Here is a 17586-nt window from a genome sequence, read left to right on the forward strand (position 1 = left end):
AGATGGTAACGTCAACGCGCATAATGATGAGCCCATGGAACCGTCGGATGTGAACGCGCTTCTTCCTCCCGTTGGTGATCGACCCCTAGGTTTACACATCTGATCATCTGACATTGATCGGCGCATCTCACTTGAAGAGACCAGGAACTAAGCTAAGAAAAAAAATCAACCATCAAAAGTGCTCTCCTTTCGGTCTGCAGGAGGGACGAGAGGAGACTCACTGCGCTTCCCCGCATCATACTCTTCATCGCGCTGCCTATTCCCCATCACAATGGCTCTGACCATCTGCACTAGATTTACGGACGAATATCAGCTTTTTGAAGAGCTCGGGAAGTAAGTGCTGGATCTTATACTGCAGGATCATTGCATTCCTGTCCATTTGTTATATAATATGCACGCCTGATGTTACTGAACGCATAATGCAAGGATGCGGCTGCGACGCGTCTTCTATTTGACAGCTCCGCTACAATTGCAGTGAACGCTTATAATAACCTTGCCGTGAGCGCTTGATTACACAGTCTGTGTCTGAGAGCTTTGGGAGCTGCAAACCCAAACGACATTCTTTGATGATCACGGGCGCGTTTGGAACCGGAACGGAACGTTCCAAACGTGCCCATGATGCCCAAACTGCAGGGTGTATGTAGGCACCGCTCTAGGTTTTGTGACGCGGTCATTGTGCTCATCACGGCAGATTTCTAAACAGCTGAGAAAATGTACATTTAAGGGGGGTAGGGTTTGGGCTTTCCCCCCCGGTGACAGAAATACTCATGGCAATGCGACAACAGTGCAGACACACGTTCCCGTACCGTTAATTATCGCGTTGGGGATTCCTCGCGTGGCGTTTGACTGGGGAGGGGAGGGTGCACAGAGGCCACATCGGTTGTCCCGATCTGCAAGGGTTTCAGGAGATACACTAGTAGGTTTCAGCATGTGATCTATTTATATCGGCGTGCTGTTGCATTCAGATCTAAAATGACCCGGATTTTGTTCGTTTTTAAGCCCATTGTGACCTTAAATTGAAATCACTTGAGTAACAGTCCGTTCAAAATATTTTGTCGAAACGTTTCTGCGCCATCTGCGCGGTGGCATCATGTATAAAGATTGGGCACCACAGCTTGGCTTCCCATTGTTACATAGAGATGCCTATTTTTCTATTTGCACGTTTTCGAGGCTAGAAATGATCATTTTGCACTGTATTATTTATTTGAACCCCTCCAAAAGAAGTGTGAACAAAAGGTTTGACGTGTATGAATTTATTCATTTTTTTTTTACATATACGTTTTAACAGCGTTTCCAAATGTTTTTTCACTCGCAGTCAGAGCGCGCCAGATACACGCTCGCGAAGTCACTTTTACCTGGGGAGGTTACTATAGCAACAGTACGCTGCTCGAGCACATTCCATTAGGATCAGCATATCCTCACTTTGACTGAACATTAGTAGCTTACTATCATTAATTGTTACTTATTAATTACTTAATTACTTTAACACCAAATTAACATAACAAGACAGTTTTTGAAATATAATCCAAGAAAATGTGTATGGTTTTAACATTAAATAGGCTAGACCTGTTTTTAATGTTAAATATACATTTTATAAGGTAATTTATACTTTTTAGTTAAAAAAAAGCATACAATAAACACACACAAACACATACACACAATGTTATTATAATATGTTTTATTTAAATAGTTTTTTTTAATGATTTTGTGAACATCAAGAAATGTTATATTCTATAAGATACACATACATATACAGTATAGATGTTATATGATATACTATAAATATAAACCAGATATGGTTATAATAAATAACATTATTTAAATAAATCATTTTTAAAATCATTTTATATTTTATTATATATTATATTATATATTAATATATTAATATTACACACACACACACACATTTATATATGAACTGTAAGTCGCTTTGGATAAAAGCATCTGCTAAATGCATACATTTATTTATATATACAGTATATTATTGTTTCAGCCATATATAGTGAGGTGATTTAACCTTTAATATAGAATTTGAACTTTTTTTTCTCAAAATTATGACTTTTTCTTATAGTGAAATTTGAGGGAAGAACAACCACAGCAGAGGGGGCGTTAAAGGTGATGTAATTAACCCCTTCTTTCCAGCATTTGGTGTGTGCAAGCAGTCAGCAAATATGCGAAACGATTGCAAAACTCCCACACACGCTCATCAAACACACATGGACAAACAACCATGGAAATTCGTAGTTGTGTAACCTTGGAAGCGCTCAGGCTGTGCCTCCACCATGGCACAGATTCTGCTCACCATGCCATATGTTCTATCTGTTCGGAATCAGGGCCTCGTGCCCATTTTTTTCCTCACCGTCTTCTCTTTTTTCCCTCTTCTTCAGGGGTGCGTTCTCTGTCGTGAGGCGATGCGTGAAGATATCATCCGGCCAAGAGTATGCGGCCAAAATCATCAACACAAAGAAGCTGTCAGCCAGGGGTAGGTGACTTATTTAGTGTGCTGTGCTCCATCAGGTGAGATGCAGGACATGAGTTTGGTACAGTTAATGGGGCATCTAGCGTAGCTGAACATGGCAACATTCTGATGTAAGAGCAGCACATCCGATTGAACCGGGATAATGCAAGAGACTGTGCATCTGGGTCTCATCTGGAGCTCTGTGCATGTGCTCTGATGTAACAGATGCTTGCGTCCAAGCATAGCTATGAAGAAGTTGAGGGGATTATGTGTCTGAGAACCACATACATCCACATATCAATCTGTGTATAAACCCTGTATACAAATGAGTCTGGATGAAGTAAGTTGAGTGTTTTGTGTTTGTGTGTGTATAAGCACAGTTACATGTGATGTGTATATGTAAGCTTTCAGTGGCTTTGGCTGGTCTTATCCCCTGCTGGAAAGTGAGCGACCCAGTTATTTCAGATCTGTCAGTGTAATTGTTGCTGCTGGCCTGTTTGCCTGCAGGCTCTGCTGCTATAGGGCAAAATAACCAATCAGCTTCCTTACCACCCTCAGAACATCCAATCATTTCTCTTCTACCACAGCATCTTTGTTCCTAAGAGCCAATCATGTCACTCATGTTGCCTTTATCTCAACAATTCCATTAAACTTTCTCCTTTTTGAATGTGAATTTGGCATGGGAAATCGAGAATATTTTTTGGATCATTAGGTTTGAAATACAACCCCCTCCCTTTTCTGCACAGTGGGACTGAACTGGACACCTAGATTCTGGGATCATATCACTGCACTGGTACATGCTGGGATAGCGTTTCCAAAAATACAGCATTGAGTGGTGTGGCAGTTTGTGTTGTATTAATTGCTCTGTCTCGTACTCTCCGCTGCACTGGATGCTGTTCTGTGTCAGGGATGGTCCTAACCTCTTTTTACACGATAAGCCCAGGAACTGCGATTTTATGAGCCCACACATGTATATAAATACCACTGCACACAGACACACACACACACACTGACACCAGATCCAGAAGTGGGATCATGACCTCCAGTCTTTTCACTACTATAAAACATCACATTATGAAATGTAAAATAGCATAAAATCTCAGCACTGACCAGTGAATGAAAAAAACATTTTGTGCAATGGAAACGTTCCATTTTAAAGGTTCTTTATGGAACCAAAGATGCCAATAACGAACCCTGTGTCTGAATATTCATACTAAAGTAGGTGTACGGTACCAAACACCATAACAGACATGTTTTTTAAGCAGCAAAAATAAATCTGTTCATCACTCTAAATTAGTAAGTATAATGCTTAAAAGTAATAAAAACGTGATATTGGAACTAAAGACCATAAAAACACTTTATGTGAATTTATCTTGCTTGTGTTCAGATATTGATGAGTTATTTTTTATTATAATTTTTTTGTGTAAAAATAGAAAAACACAGAGGAGGATAAAGACTTGTAAATGAGCGAACTGGAAAAAGAAAAAAGTCAAAAGAGAGGTCAACACAACAAGCTGAGTACAGATTGTGTATTATGTAATGCAAATGCCAGGTAGAAGAGCAGAGGCAACAAAATACAGAAAAGAAGAAGAAGAAGAAGAAGAAGGGATAGTGTTGGAGTTAGAACAAAAGGAAGCAGGAAAACAGAAGACTGGTGTCTGACAAAACAACCAGATGGTCGTTGTCCATGTTGATGGTGCTACTGTTGGTGTTTATGTTATATCAGATGAATGTTAAAAGAAAGAATCTGCTAGTCTATTATGATTTTGTCTCTTGGTGGTGAAGCTAAACTGAGAAAAAAAACAATAATCTCTTACCTTATTTGTCCTCATCTGGTCCTCCTGAGCACTGCTGTGCTCAGCTGTACCTCATTCTATAATCATTGCTTTGATGATGTACTGGAGCTTAGTATGGGTAGACGCTGTATTTTATGTGACACGAATGAAAACAAGGCTGTGAAGGACAGAAATACAGTATGTTCAGTGGTTTGTATGGTTGTGTCATTTAGTGTTGATCGCTACGTTGAGACAACCCCTGTGTATCGACAGGTTTTTCTATGGTTAATATTTTCAAATTGTTGTGCATTTGACTTATATTTGCATTATGGGGCCTCAGTAAACATTCAATGGTGCTACAAGATGACTTGATTTAAAATAAGACAAAACAAGAATTCAAAATGAGCCATACTTAAAGGAACACTACACTATTTTTGAAAATAGGCTCATTTTCAAACTCCCCTAGAGTTAAGCAGTTGAGTTTTACAGTTTTTGTATCCATTCAGCCAATCTCTGGGTCTGGTGGTAGCACTTTTAGCTTAGCTTAGCATAGATCAGAGTCCGGTTAGACCATTAGCATCTCACTCAAAAATGACCAAAGAGTTTGATATATTTTTCCTAATGAGAGTGTAGAGAATAGAGTTCCTTGCTAAATCAGCCTAAACTTTTTTTAGTACCCAATGTAACTACAGAAGAGTCGGGTTTTAAATAGAAAAAATATCGAAACTTTTGCTAAGATGCTAATGGTCTAATCAGACTCAATGAGCTATGCTAGGCTAAGCTAAATGTGCTACCGTCACACCGGCTAAATTGATTCAAAATGGTAAAATTCGACTGTTAAACTCTAGGAGAGTTGGAAAATTAGCATTTTTTTTTAAAGATAGTGGAGTGTTCCTTTAAGCTGAAATCAAAATATTTTAATTTAACCCTTATACAACAGTTTTCAGCATTTAGCCTGCAAAGTTATAAATAGAATTAAAAATTAAGTGTAGTATGGACACTATACCAGCAGTTATTTTTGATATTTGTTTTTATTAGTGACTTAAATAAAGATATAAAAGTCAAATTAGATTTGATTTATACGTTCAATATATAATGACCACATTTATTATTTTACTCTCTCTTTGCAGCAAATATTTTTAAACAATGTATTTCTTTCAGTGTTCATAGTACTTTTTGGCAGATCAGTCTGCTCAGTTCAATTTGTGTTTTTTTCACACATTGAATTCATAATGACTGTTTCACATTACAATGCTAAGTTGAACATTTCTGAATACAGACAATAATTCAGAGACTGTTTTAATGAAGATTTCACATGAGCCTTGTCTGAGCTGCTTTTCAAGACACGATGTTCATTACCTCTGAATCTCCTTGACCTATGTTGAGTCATTCACTCTTGGTGTGAGAGAGAGGCTACCATCACACGAGAGGATATGGTGCAGCAGAGCTAAAAATAAACTCAGTGGTTTCTCAGACAGCACCTCATATGAAACACACGCACACACATCTCTCTCTTTGTCTCTCTCTCTTGTCTCTCTCTCTTTGTCTCTCTCTCTCTGTCTCTCTCTCACTCTCTCACATGGTGTTTTACATAAGCAGTTTTAAATAAATTTAAAACATGAAAACATTTGTTTAACATGAAAGAAAACTTATTGGGAAGTTGTGGCCTAATGGTTAGAGAGTCGGACTCCCAATTGAAAGATTATGAGTTTGAGTCCCGGGCCGGCAGGAATTGTGGGTGGGGGGAGTGCATGTACAGTTCTCTCTCCACCTTAAATACCATGACTTAGGTGCCCTTGAGCAAGGCATTGAACCCCCAACTGGCTCCCCGGCTGCCCACTGCTCCGGGTGTGTGTTCACTGCTCTGTGTGTGTGCACTTCGGATGGGTTAAATGCAGAGCACAAATTCTGAGTATGGGTCACCATACTTGGCTGAATGTCACTTCACTTTCACTTTATTCTATCTTCCAGATAAAAAATCTCCATGATGTACCTGTATACATTCCAACAGCGATTAGCCTCATAACCAATTGGCCTACTAGCTCAGTGTACTGCTAGCTGATTAATCTGTAACCCTCCATTGTGAAGAAGAATTACACTTCACCATTATTTGAAAGCATTTAGTTCTTAAGTAAAAACTAGTATGCTTTGAAAGAAAATATCTAAGTGAACTGAATGTATTATAGTAATAACCCTAACCCAGCTAAGTAGGATGTTATTTCATAATTATGTTGCTTTTGAAATATGGTTAAAGTGTACTGCAATATGTACTATCAATAATTATGGTAAACTAAAATATACTTCAGTGACATTTTCACCGAATTTTTGCCATGCATTTAAATACATTTGCAATGCCACATTTATAATTTATAATTTAGTCAATTAAAAATATACTGGAAAAATATAGCCCACTATTATATTGAAATGTAATATCAAATATTTAAGTATGTTAAGAAACATTCAGTAGTCTTGAAAGTGTATTCTTTTAAGTACACTTAAATTAACTTTTATTTCATTAACATGATATTTTCTGTTAGTACAATTGTTCCATGTCCAGAAAGGTAAGAAAAACATCATCAAAGTAGTCCATGTGACATCAGAGGGTCAGTTAGAATTTCTTGAAGCATCGAAAATATGTTTTGGTCCAAAAATAACAAAAACGACGACTTAATTCAGCATTGTCTTCTCTTCCGGGTCTGTTGTGAGCGCGTTCACTGCAGTGTAGTGATATCCGGTTTGCGAACAAATCATTCGATTTAACCAGTTCTTCTTAGTGAACAGGTTGAACCAGTTCACCAAATTGAACTGAATTGTTTGAAACGGTTTGCGTCTTCAGTAAGCATTAATCCACAAATGACTTAAGCTCTTGGGTGAACTATCCTTTTAAGTGCACTTCTTTTTCACAAGGTCTAGTATACAATATAGGTTATGCAAATTACTACAGTACACTATTTATTTATACTAAGTATAACTGTGACCTTTTACAAAAGGATAATCATATATATTACAAATATTACAGTCACTGGTCAAACAATATCTGAACAATATTCTTTCAGGATTTTGCAGTGAACATTTTAACACTTTACCATCTCACATTACCAAAAAAACTTTAAAATGAAGTGACCTGGCTGATGTTAAAGGTCACATGACAGTTCCAATATGACAGATGTAGTATATTCAGATCTTATTTGTACTACACAAATGTATGCTTACAGAATATACTTTAATAGTCAAGAAGTAAGTTCTTTATTAAATGTGGTACTACTGGGCAATATGAAAATGTGGATGCAGTGGAAAACATGGAAGTCACTGGAATGCCATTATAGATCCTTCTGGCATAATTTAACACTTGAACCTAAATACAAGAATGCAAACTTCTGATTACATACAGTATATGGCTGATGTTTGTCAGATTTTCTGGTCTGTTTTCTTTTTCTGGGTGCATCTAAAACCTACGCCATCATACCTGACTTAATTTTTCAGTTTCTGAACACAGCCTATTTCTCTGTTCAGGCTATGTGCAAAACTAGTAGGTCAGTGCTCAGACTGTGTAGTATAGCACAGAGAGAAACTCAATAAACTAGGCCATGAAATTCTGAGGAGAGATAGCTAGGGCACTTTTAATTAGAGACACATTCTCTCAGTTCCCTGTCTCTCTCTATATTGCTCTTTGACCAGTAGTTCAGATTCTCTCATGTCTGAGGGCTGTAACTCAATAAAGTTTAGTCTCGTTGGAGCTAAAGGGTCACTTGCCTGAGAGACACAGAGGTCTATCACCTTTTGTCCTTGAGGTTGTAATCAAAAGGAGCTAAACTGCATCACAGTTTGCAGAATCGTCAGTATAATGTTTCAGGCTGAACTGTGCATCCATTGAGAACTGAATGTTCTTTTGTTAACTCTTGTTTTGGTGGTTGAAGTTGCACATCTTCAGTGTGTCATTAATTGTTTGTGTGAGTGTGTGTGTGTGTGTGTGTGGAGGTGGGGGGGGGGTGTGAATCCTTTGCAATATTTCTGATAGTCTGACAGGTCATCAATTTGAACAGCAGTCATCTCTTACCAAAAGTAATAGGCTGATGCATCAGTCAGGCCTATAAATCAGCTATTTTGAGATTATTGGCCTCGGTAGGCCAATTAACAGATGCATTAGCTTTCCCTGAGGTCTCCTTAAAGTCTCTCCTAGTGTCAGTTTCAAAATTGATCATCAGCCTAGTCGATGAATAATGGATTTCTTACAAATATTTTCAGTGGGGTTTTACAGAAGTCGGCCAATCACTTTCTCCAGAGCGCTATTGATTTTTAATTAACAATAATGTATAAACCTCACTAAATTGATTAACCATGAGCTCTGAAGTCACTTCTATGTGTGCTTTTGTAATTTTATTTTATTTATTTATTTTTTTGTATAATAGCCTAATTCCCTGTGGATATTGCTGCTGCAAACAAACTATGGAAACAAGAACTGCACCATTTGTGACTGATGTAATTGAATCAGTCTTCTTACAATTTCAAACAAAGACTATTGAATTTCAAAAAGACTATTTTGGGATAAACTTCAAACATATTAGATTTTCTAATTGTAATTGATGTCTATAAATTAGTCATTTATATTTTAGCTTTCAGTTCTTTTATTTATTTGATTATTCTTCATGGGGTTTGTAGTTTAATGCTTACAATCATTTAACTACAACAAAACCTGACTGATGATACTAATATTTTATATATATATATATATATATATATATATATATATATATAATATTTTCTGATTATTTGTGAAAAATGTAGCCTATATCAAATATGCTTTATAGTGTTCAGCATTGACACAGATAACCAGTGGTCACTATTACGAGTCTAGTCCATGTAATAGACTCTGAGTACTGGGCATCTCAGTGTGAAAACTAAAAGCAAGTTTTCAGTAAAGATTAACAGTTTTCTTTGTAAGACCTTGGTGTGGGAGTTTTTGACTTGGCATTAAATGGTGGAGTAAGTACGCTGGTGATCATGAACAACTCAACATCCCAGCTGTTAAGAGAGGCATCTTCAGTGATTTACAATTGAATTTGATTTGTCACAGTTTATGCAGTCCCTCGAAAATAAAAATATATGCTTTTGAATTTTGTACGGACTATACATGCAGCAGTTAAAAAAGAGCAGTAACAGTTTGTACATAAAGCTGTATCTGTAAGATAAAGGAGTCAGTGCATGGTTCTTTTCTGGTCGGAATATAAGCAGATGGGTACAGATCAGAAGATTGTGAACCTTGCTATTTATTTATTTATTTATTTATCAAGTATGATTGCTATGGCCAAGTCAAAGGACCAGGTTTGGTCATTCATTTCAGAGTTTTATTGCTCTCTCTCTCTCTCTCTCTCTCTCTCTCTCTCTCTTTCTCTCTTTCTCTCTCTCTTTTTCTCTCCCTCTCTCTCCGATGATCTCAAATCTCTCATTAATCTCCTGGAAAAGCAGCACAAAACATGAAGGAATAGTCTCTATCTCTCACACACACAGAGCTTCTAACACACACACACACACACACACACACAGAGAGAGAGACACTGCTGCAGTGCGGAAGGCTTCAGATAGTAAGTAAAAAAAGAGAACAGCAGCAAAAAGAGGGGAGGAGGCGGGACTGTCAAATGTAGGCCTTTGCCTGCTACTGACCAGACTGCATTTTACACTACTACTGACAAGCCTGATTCATACATAGTCTGGTGTACAGTTCTTTAAACAGTCCATGTACAAATGCCAGGATCCACAAATCTGTTGACATTCAGCCCTTGGTTTATGGTTTAGAAGGATTCCTTTTTTCTCCTTTTTCTCCAAACTGATGCTACAATTGATAGCCCATGTGAGTGCAAGTGGCAAGAAGATAACAGCTCATGTCAAAAGACTATGATGTCTATACAATGCATGTCATTTGACATTCTTCTACATTTAATAGAACGGTAAAACATTTTTTTTGCATTACTCTACCCATCTCTCTTTGTAAAATATTATGATATTTTATTTATATCATATTTTATATTAATTATACAATTATGTGCATTTAGCGTTTATAAATACATAGCATTTTAGAACATAAAATAAATTCTATATGAATTTTAGCAACATTAAATTATAAGATATTCTTAAGAATGTTACTTTTTTTTTAAACAAATTGTTATGCTGATTATATAAGTAAAAAAATATATATTTAGATTTTTCAATGTTAGATTGTGTATTATGCAGTTCTACATATTGCAATGTTCCCTTGGATTTCAGATGTTTATATAATATGTCTTACTCTCTATTATATTCTGGACACTAATGCACAAATCCATAATTCTGGTCTGCTGCATTAATTGTTTCATTGCTGTTGTCCAATAATGAAAGTCTTATTTATGATGGTGGTTGTCCTTGGTTCAAAGCCAGATTAATAACACTAATATTGTTCAGTGTACGAAAGAGCCATCTGCTTCAGCGCAGATCTAAGCACGTCTTGGGAATTCACTTACTTATCTGCGCATTAATCTTGTGCTGAAACATTTTTGTTTAAATATGTTATGTGAGAAATATGTTCATGGATTGTTAAGAACTATTTACTGACATGGAGTCTCATTTGAATGGATTGACAGGAGATGGGGTAAAAAGTTTGGTGCTGAACTTTGAGAGTTCTGCTGCGATTGCTTGGGTTCTGTGGATCTAGAGGGTTCTGATATTTGCATGCAGGGCTGGTTCCACTGCAGAGAGGATGAGAGGCCTCCGCGTTCTGATTGGTGGAGGAGTTGCTAGACAACAGATGTCTGGCCGGTTGGTAGGTGGACTACCTGTAGAACTGGGGGGAGTTTATTAGTGATAGAAAGAGAGAGTTATGACAAGCTGAAATAAACTGATCTTATTCTGTAAAAACAGGAAACTGAGTGATTTGAGCTAATGTGCATGCTATTTTATCCCCCTTACCCTCAAATGAGAGAAGGATCTAAATGTGGCCTAAGGCTGAGCAGAAATGAGCTATTCATTTATGATCTCAATACAAATTCAAATGAATCACAATTTCATATGATTCACCAGACTTCATTTCACAATGAATCAGCTGTGGTGATGACTCTGCATACCGGCATGCATTTCATGCTATTTTTGCAGTGTTTTATGCATACTGTGCAGCAAAATGTGCGCAGCATGTACAAAATACTGCAAAAATGAAAATTTGGAAATGAAAGGTTGATTAAATATTCATGTATTTTATACAGAAGAAAGAAATCATATAAGGGTGAGATGACAGAACTGTAATTTTGAGGTGAACTATCCCATTTTTAAATCAGAAATTTTACCAAAAAAACAAAAAACAACAACAACCCTCTGTCAGCTAAATTTAGCATGAATTTAGAATTCAGCACAATGAGGTCATGTGCCACACCGTAACATTTTGAATTGTTACATATTGCAGACTATTTCTTCTTTTCTTTCTGTTAAGCAATGTGCACAATATGCAGTATGGTGTTTTTCTTAAACAAAATTTGCTTTCTTAATTTGTTTCCCCCCCCATAATTGTGGCTTATTGAATGATTGTGACTGCTGCCAGATGCTTCAAATAATTCTGAATCCTGAATAGTGTCACATGATTCTTTAGAGAATTGTGTTTTTTCTAATTGTGAGTTATGTTTAGTATGTTTTTATATGGGATTAGTACAGAAGAGAGAGGAGCGCATGTGGTTATTTATAGTTTTCTGCAGGTCAGGGTGCCATCTGCCTCACATACACACTCACAGGCATCAAAACACTGTCCTCTGGTGGTCTTTAAAATACCTGCACTCTCTAACAGAAACACGAAATGTACTGTATTATGAACACATTCGCCTGCAGTACCTTAGCGGTAAAAACATGTCCAGTATATCAGCTATAATCTTAACAAATTATGTTTTTGGAATCTGTTTCAGATCACCAGAAGTTGGAGAGAGAGGCAAGGATTTGTCGTCTCTTGAAACACCCCAATATTGGTAAAGGAATGAGATTTCCAGAGACACTTTACCAGAAATTTGTATTGCCTAATGGTAACTAAAGATGAGGAAATGACAGAGAAAAATTCCTTTTGTAGTTCGACTCCACGACAGTATATCGGAGGAGGGTTTCCATTACCTGGTTTTTGATCTGTAAGTATATATACATATTATCTTTATCTCCTCTTTTTCTCTACACTTCATATTAGGTTTTCTTTTCCATCTTTGCGTCCTCAGTGTGCCCCATTTACAAACTGCTACTGGTATTTATGTGATAACAGGACAGAACCCAGAGGGCAGCCTTCGGCAAATCTCTGAGCCTGTGAGCCCGCTTTCAGCATTGCTAATAGAACTTATAAAATTAGACTTATAAAATCTATAAATATATTTGATGTTCACAATGCTGCTACATACAGTTGTCAGTCCTGTTTTGCAGCATTAAATAGTTACGTTCACAAAAAGTTTGATTAAAAACTAGCATGAAAACCCCATTCTTATAACATGTCAAAAGTTCTAGAATAATTATATATTTATAAATGTTTTTGCTAAGTATTTTATACTCATTTACTTGAAAATATGGTAAAAACACCAATAGTATGAACTATTATAACAATTTAAAAGAACTGTTTTCTATTTTAATCACTGTTAAATTATTTATAAAAAAATATATATAATATATATATATAATAATTATAATTTATGTTTTTCATAATTTCTAGAAATTATAATTGGGGAACAATTTTTATTGATGATTCTTCTTCTTATTATTAATGCCTAAATATATACATATACATATACATATACATATATATATATGTAGATCGAAAACAGTTAATAAATGTTCATACAAACGTTAAAGATATATCACAATATTACTGTTTTTTACAGAATTTTTTGATCAAATAAATTCAGCCTTGCTGAGCATAAGACACTTTTGTTTTTCAGAAACATTAAAAAACATAATTATTACAAACTTTTGTCTGGTAGTATAATTCATATATTACTGAATGAGCAGGACAATCTGACTATAAATATAGGCTTTGAAATAGAGCAGACCAGTGGATTGTGCTGACATCGAGAAATGTCTTCGGTCATAAATGGCTTATGATGTAGTTCGGCTAGTAGCTGATGCGACTGAAAAGCCAGACAAACAGAGAGGAGAACCCAAGGACGAAACAAGTGGTGAAAAACAAGAAGTGAGACACAAGCTGTCACATTCAGTAATATTCAACTGTTTGTCACCCACTTTCACACAGTATGACAACTGCTCGCACTGCTATTTCTGAATACTGTTAGATTTTGTATGAATAAACATACAGTAGTTGATTTTTAGTTTTGGTTTTGAATAGAACTCAACGATACAGCTCACTTTAATACTGGGCTAGCTTCCAGAAGCTATCAACCAAATGGCAAATATTACACAAAATATAACACAACATTAACACATTTTTGAGGAAAACATCAAATTAAGCATTGTGAAAGACGTTACTGAATCAGCCTGGCTAGTCTGAATCAGCAAATGTGTCCACTTAGCCAAAACTTAGTGCATTCAGTAGTATGCTTTAACCATTTTTCAAATGCAATATACTGTACTTAATAAATTAAATTAAATTAAATTAAATTTATGCATTTAGCAGACGCTTTTATCCAAAGCGACTTACAGTGAATTCAGGCTATCAATTTTTACATATGTGTTCCCGGGGAATTGAACCCCCAACCTTGCGCTTGCTTGCTAGCGCAGTGCTCTACCAGTTGAGCTACAGGAAAACTAAAGTAATAAAGTAATAAAGTATCATAATTAATTTAATGCACTTAAAGTCCTATGTAAGTGGTTGAAAAAACTATGATACATTTTAATTTAATTGCAAATAACTAGCAAATAAGCAACTTCACTTCTTTAGTAACAGTAAATTCTCTGATTAGTGAATCTGGCTTCAGGATTGTGGATAGAAAAGCGGTCCGCCAGGAATTAAACATATTTTAAAATGACATTGCATATATGGAAGGACATAGCAACACTTGAACCCCCCAAAAAAAAAAAATATTATAAAAACATATTTGAATGGCTTTGAAATTCATTAACTTTAACTTTATTGACCTTTGACCTCAGGGTTACTGGAGGTGAGCTGTTTGAAGACATTGTAGCAAGAGAGTACTACAGTGAGGCTGATGCCAGGTAAGAACATTCAGACAGACATATTATAAAAAAAGACTATTACAACATTCATTAACGTCAAGTTTGTTTTACATAAAATATGCTTACAGACAGTTCTTTTAGGTCACATGACTCTTTTGTGAGCCTGTTTCTCTGCGTGTGAGTTATTTATACCAATGATAAATTATACACTGCTTCTCTTTACAGGATCACCTCCTCACATTTCATTTTGCATGTGTAAAGGAAAATGTGCATGTGTGTCTAATTGGGGCTTTGATTAATGATGATTAATGACCGCATACATTCATGAATGTATAATTCTATATACAATTCACAAATGCATTCTCAAGTCCCTAAGTTCTCTCTTTTTACTGATTATGTCGCTGGTCTTTGTTACTCTAACCTTACTGTATATCTTACCTTTCTCTGTCTCTCTCTCTCTCTCTCTCTCTCTCTCTCTTTTAGTCACTGCATTCAGCAGATTTTGGAGAGCGTTCATCACTGCCATGTTAATGGGATCGTCCACAGGGATCTGAAGGTCAGGACACACACACTTATGCTTCTCCAGACAGTGGCGCTCAATGTAGCACAGTGCAGTGCCAAATATAGCACAGTCTGACGTTGCCGGATCTCATATTGTCTAACAGAAAATAGCCTTGCTGTGTCTGAGAATCTAATATCTAATCCTTTCAAAGCCTTTTAGTTAGTGATAATCAATCCACATTTGTGCGATACAAGTCAGACTTTGACAGATTTAGCGTTTTTGTCCTTTGTCCAAAATGTCCTGCTGAGGATGAATGAGTCATCATAGCATGGCTGCTGTTAAAAAAGTCTTTAATTCAATAAATAGCTGCTTTTAGAAAAGCCATTACCTAAAGGACAATTAAGACCATTTAGTGATATGCTTGTGTGTCTGTGTGCTATTCTTAAAGCCTGAGAATTTGCTGTTGGCCAGTAAGATGAAGGGTGCCGCAGTTAAGCTTGCTGACTTTGGTTTGGCCATAGAGGTCCAGGGTGATCAGCAGGCATGGTTTGGTAAGCACTACTATATATATATATATATATATATATATATTTATATATATATATATATATATATATATATATATATATATATATATATATAATTATATATTATATAAATATAAATTCTATCCACTTATATCTTTGAAGCAGTGTTTCTCGTACCCCTATTTAATAGGGACACTATGCTGATGAAGTTTGAAGTTTGAATTTCTAATATTGCTTTTATAATATTTTATTGTAATATTAAATGAATTGATACAACGAGATAATGGTTGCATGCAAAAGAAGCAATATAACATGAATCACCCTGTGGAGCTTAATCTATTAATGAATTCATCAAAAAAGACTCTCAAACTCACAATTAGTTATTAGTTCGAATTACTTTTTGAATTGTGTGTTACTTTTGATTTTAAAAGGGAACACTGCTTTATTAGTATTTTTGCTCTAAGCAATTTTGCATGATTAAGGCAAAATACACTTTTAATTGTTCTAAACTACAACCATTATGTGCTGCATCCTTACTTTTCTAAACCGCTCTCTCTGTTCAGGTTTCGCTGGTACTCCAGGGTACCTGTCGCCAGAGGTCTTGAGGAAGGATCCTTATGGCAAACCTGTGGACATGTGGGCCTGCGGTAAGGGATGAATGAGTCAAAAAAAATATCAACCTTGTAAGAAAGTTGGTGTGATGGATGTCGCTGTTGAAGTAGATTAACCGATTATTAAATTATTGCACTCTGAGTTTTTAAGCAACATTGATTCTAATCAGCTAAATGGAGTGTCCCTGGTGAATTGTCTTTAAAACTAGTTAGTATAATGCAAGCAGTTGAACCAATGTTTCAATTAAGTCTTAATGAAAAAATTATTGCACAATTATAAAAATGTATCATCAGGAAGATCTTCCTACTTACGAAAAAGGACCAGATGGTAATATAATGGAACTTTGAGATATACATTCTGAATAGTATGGAATGATTACCATATCCATGCACCATAGTATTTAAGTATATATATACGGTATATTGCAATAGGACATGCAATGCATGTACATAAAAAAATAAAAAATAAACTATATGGTTTCATAACATAGTACTCAATGCTTGAATATGATGACAGACATCAGCCAAATTTATGTCCAAGTTAGTTGATATTAAATGATTTGTTTGAAGAATGTTCCTCTTTCAGTGTGGCCATAATAGATGTTATAATCTGTTTCATAGGTGTGATTCTCTACATTCTGCTGGTTGGATATCCACCATTTTGGGATGAAGACCAGCATCGCCTCTATCAGCAGATTAAGGCTGGTGCATATGACGTGAGTCTGAATTTCCAATGACTTGCCTGCAAAATGTTCACAAAAAAAGGTGCACTAAGAACACACTAAAGAGCTGATGATAATATTGCTAATAACTCTGATTACTGATGCCATCTTCAGGCTTCTAAAACTTACAGATTTATACAAGAATTATTATCTGATGGATTACTCTGTTATGTTTCATGTCTGTATGTAGTTTCCTTCTCCTGAGTGGGACACGGTGACCCCTGAAGCTAAAGATCTGATTAATAAGATGTTGACTATAAATCCTTCTAAACGCATTACAGCTGCTGAAGCCCTCAAACACCCTTGGATCTGCGTATGTGTCTCAACACACAAACACACACTAAAATGTAGTGCTTCTTTATATACAACAAAATAATTTCCCAATCCTCTCTAATGGCTTGGAATCATTCTGTCTTTCTGTAGCAACGCTCCACTGTGGCCTCTATGATGCACAGACAGGAAACTGTGGAGTGCTTGAAGAAATTCAATGCCAGAAGGAAACTCAAGGTTAGTTTTGGTCTGACTTTACTCGGACAACTTCTACACGTGTTTTGAGCTTCAGCTTTCTTTACATTTCAGAGTTTCACAAACCATGCATTTACCTCTTCACTGCAAGATCTAGATCCAGAGGGCTTCTTTTAAATGTACTGTTTTATATTATAACATCACTACTGTATATACTATACTAATTAATTATTACATTTGTCAATTATTACAGAGTGTAAGTTAGTTATTTTTGGCTAATGATGTAGTTGCGGGCTATCTACCAGCAGGGTACCCAGCCCAGCCTTGGCACCCTCAGACAAAAAAGTGACAATGTTGTGGAAAAGTGAAAGTTTTCAATAGTTTTTGCCAGAAAAATTATTCGTTATTTCCAA

General features: G+C 36.0%; 1 protein-coding gene across 6 annotated transcripts in view; it reads left to right on the forward strand.

Annotated features, from left to right (window-relative positions):
* The window catches only part of camk2d2 (calcium/calmodulin-dependent protein kinase (CaM kinase) II delta 2), a 28494-nt gene continuing 10908 nt past the window's right edge, over positions 1-17586 (forward strand). For 3 of the 6 annotated variants that reach the window (XM_052577005.1, XM_052577123.1, XM_052577062.1), the window contains exons 1-11: positions 1-333; positions 2388-2482; positions 12150-12209; positions 12308-12362; positions 14320-14385; positions 14830-14902; positions 15297-15399; positions 15939-16022; positions 16608-16702; positions 16899-17021; positions 17132-17215. In XM_052577005.1, coding sequence (XP_052432965.1) covers positions 272-333; positions 2388-2482; positions 12150-12209; positions 12308-12362; positions 14320-14385; positions 14830-14902; positions 15297-15399; positions 15939-16022; positions 16608-16702; positions 16899-17021; positions 17132-17215 — 900 coding nt within the window. In that variant the 5' untranslated portion in view covers positions 1-271. The remainder of the gene's footprint in view (positions 334-2387; positions 2483-12149; positions 12210-12307; positions 12363-14319; positions 14386-14829; positions 14903-15296; positions 15400-15938; positions 16023-16607; positions 16703-16898; positions 17022-17131; positions 17216-17586) is intronic. The other 3 variants (XM_052577198.1, XM_052577350.1, XM_052577280.1) reach the window with 2 other exon arrangements.

The sequence above is a fragment of the Carassius gibelio genome, chromosome A1 (genome assembly GCF_023724105.1).
Source record: "Carassius gibelio isolate Cgi1373 ecotype wild population from Czech Republic chromosome A1, carGib1.2-hapl.c, whole genome shotgun sequence".
Lineage (NCBI taxonomy): Eukaryota > Metazoa > Chordata > Actinopteri > Cypriniformes > Cyprinidae > Carassius > Carassius gibelio.